Source organism: Onychomys torridus, chromosome 2, assembly GCF_903995425.1.
Source record: "Onychomys torridus chromosome 2, mOncTor1.1, whole genome shotgun sequence".
Lineage (NCBI taxonomy): Eukaryota > Metazoa > Chordata > Mammalia > Rodentia > Cricetidae > Onychomys > Onychomys torridus.
Window position 1 is genome coordinate 133142908 of NC_050444.1, and position 2716 is coordinate 133145623.

At 54.4% G+C, this 2716-nt stretch overlaps 1 protein-coding gene across 1 annotated transcript; it reads right to left on the reverse strand.

Moving 5' to 3' along the window:
• Positions 1-743: 743 nt before the first annotated feature.
• On the reverse strand, positions 744-2465 carry Tmem125 (transmembrane protein 125). The gene is made up of 2 exons (XM_036178879.1): positions 2380-2465; positions 744-2141 (listed from the first exon to the last, which is right to left on the reverse strand). The coding sequence occupies exon 2, from the start codon at positions 2000-2002 to the stop codon at positions 1352-1354; it is 651 nt and encodes a 216-aa protein (XP_036034772.1). The 5' UTR covers positions 2003-2141; positions 2380-2465; the 3' UTR covers positions 744-1351.
• Positions 2466-2716: the final 251 nt, after the last annotated feature.

Genomic DNA, 2716 nt, shown 5'->3' on the forward strand with positions numbered 1-2716 from the left:
CTATTATAAATCACAATGTAAATATCTGACATGCAGCATATCTGATATGTGACCCTTGTGCAAAGCAACCCAAATGGGTTGCGACCGACCCACAGGGTGAGAAATGCTGCTTTATAGCATCACTTTTCCAACTTGAAGTTTCTCCTGCATCAGCATCTTTTAGGAGGCAGGTCTCTGATGTCTTCACATAATCTGCACTTTGTGTAGCAGGAAGTAGTAAAAGTAGTAGCCTATGTTCCTGTTACCTGGAAATGCATGCCACAGGAAGAGAGATCCCTTCCACAGTGACTCCAGGCAGGAAGTAACTTACTGCCCGAAAAGGGTTTGAACACCTCTTCCGTGTCTGGAACCCAGAAGCGGGCCAACTGGTACAGCGACCACATGATTGCAGGCTGTCCTTGTTTCCCAGGTAGGGGAGGAAGACATACCCTCCGAGCCATCCCTCAGGGAATCCACAGAAGGCAGACGATATAGGGCAGGGGGCACAGTTCTACAGAAGCAGTCACCAATACCTGTGGCTAAATCTCCCTTTGAATCAGCAAGTGGACAGACACATGGTGAAGGACTAGGTCCCCCCACCCTCTCCGGGTCTTCCCAAACCTGTGGAATTCTCTTGGCCCTTACCCCTTCTCTCATGAGAAAAGAAGCCCCAGGTCTGGTTAAAGACAACATCAGGGCACCATAGCCTGAAATGAGTGGGCTGTGGGGGTGGGGAGTGAGGGTCTCTGAGGGGAGCCGGTGAGGTAAAGACGACTGTAGACACCTTTTTATTGCACATTTGCCAGGAGTCCAGTCATCTCATTGAGGACAGCACTTAATCCTAACAAATCAATGGCGACACTGTTCTGAGAACTGAGCAAGAGAGGCTAAGTCACCTCACCCAGGCCCCAGCTGCTAGGTGATAAGCTCAAAGGCATTTCCGGTCCAGGTCCATCTCATCAGGGAGCCATTTCCCTCTGCTTTGTCAAAAGTCACTCTCTCTGAAGAACAATCACTGGTCTGTTCATGGGTGTGCAATGGTCACTTATGTGGAGACCCTGGATGATGTCATAGGGCAAGGCTGGAGTTGTAGGGTCTTAGAAATATAGGTCAAATCTTCAGGAATTCCAGATGTGCCTAGAGACCCCAGAACCAGGCAGAGAGCAAGACAGTCCACAGACACAAGCATTCAGCCCCAAGGAGGCATCCATCACTCACCTTCTCATGGTGTGGATGTGTGGCTACACATGAGCTCCTAATCTCATACTATGCAATCCCATGGCAGGGAGGCATACATATATGCATGCACCTGTGCATGTCACAAGTTCTGGGGACACCGAGTCGGGTCATAGGAAGAAGGGCTCCATCTCTGTCAGATGAGGCTGGCAATGCTGGAGGTGGTCTCATGACGCTGGCCAGAGGACAATTGTCCTGAGATGCTAAAGATGCTGCTGTTACCACTGTGGCCATTTTGGGTGGAGGGTGCAGCTGTACAGATCGGGGGGCAGTGTCCACTCACACCCACCTGATACAGCAGCAAACCCAGCAACAAGACTGAGCCTAAGGAAGCCAGGGTAATGCCCACAGACAGCATGGCAGCCAGTGGCCGAGCTGGAGCCGGGGCAGCAGCCAGTCCAGCCAGGGTCAGGCCAGTGACCAGCAGCACAAAGCCACTGAGCAATACTACAACAGCATCAGCCCCTCCGCCGCTGCGCAGCCAGGCCACGTGCTGGGCCTGGCGTATACAGTTCATATCCTGCACGGCAGAGCTCACCAGCTGCTTCACCAGAACCACCAGGGCCAGCAGGCAGAGCACAGTGCCCACAGCTAATCGCCATTCGCCAGAGCGGCTGCTGGTGGAGGACAGCAGTGCCACACCGCCTGCCCCACAGCCGGCCACAAGGCCCACGGCCACGGAGAAACAGAGCAAGGAGCGACGGGGCTGCTGAGACCACCATAGCTCCACCTGCTCTGCCAGCACATCTGGGGGCAGCCCCCTGTCCACTGAGGCTTGTTGGGACATGGCTTGGTCAGACAAGGTCAGGTCAGAAGATCAATGTTAGGGCTCCGAGGATGTTTATCATGGCCTGGTGTCTCCATCACCTGGTTGGCAGCTAGAGGCCCAGTCTCCTTCTCTCAGTCCGGGCTATGGTTACCATCACCTGCAGGACAGGAAGGACCCATGTTATTTCCCACCCATCTGGCCCTTACCCACAGTCTCACCTGCATGTCTTAGGGAAGAGCCCCGAGAATCTTCTCCAGGGTCCACAGGACCTGCTCCCGAGAGACGCAGCCCCAGCATTGCACCTTGGGAAAGCGCCTCCCCTGACCCCAGCAGAATTCACTCCACCACAGAGTTCCCCCCTCCCCTTCAAGGAGTCCCCTTGCCCAGCCCCTGACCTCTCTAGCTCTGGCTGTCTCCATCCAGGCTGGCAGAGGGAGCTGGTGCCACAGTGGATGATGGGACGGACAGTCAGAGATAAAGCCTCATTCAGGATCCGACTCACATGGCCTCAGCTGTCACTGCTGGGTCCTGGATGGGAGGAGGGGAGGCTGGTGACTTAACCCTTCTGGAGCCAGCAGGCTGACCCTGACCTTTCTCTCATAGTCCTATGAGTCCTTTCTTCTCTGTGGGTTAGCACCTGACCCCTAACACACTTCCTCCTTTAATCCAACTCCATCTCCGTCTGGCAATAAAAGAGCCAGGCTCCAAACCTCTCTTTGCAGGGCTGATCTT

Excerpts from the sequence above, each read along its gene's own strand:
- Tmem125 (XM_036178879.1), bottom strand. The coding sequence starts at position 2,002 with ATGTCCCAACAAGCCTCAGTGGACAGGGGGCTGCCCCCAGATGTGCTG.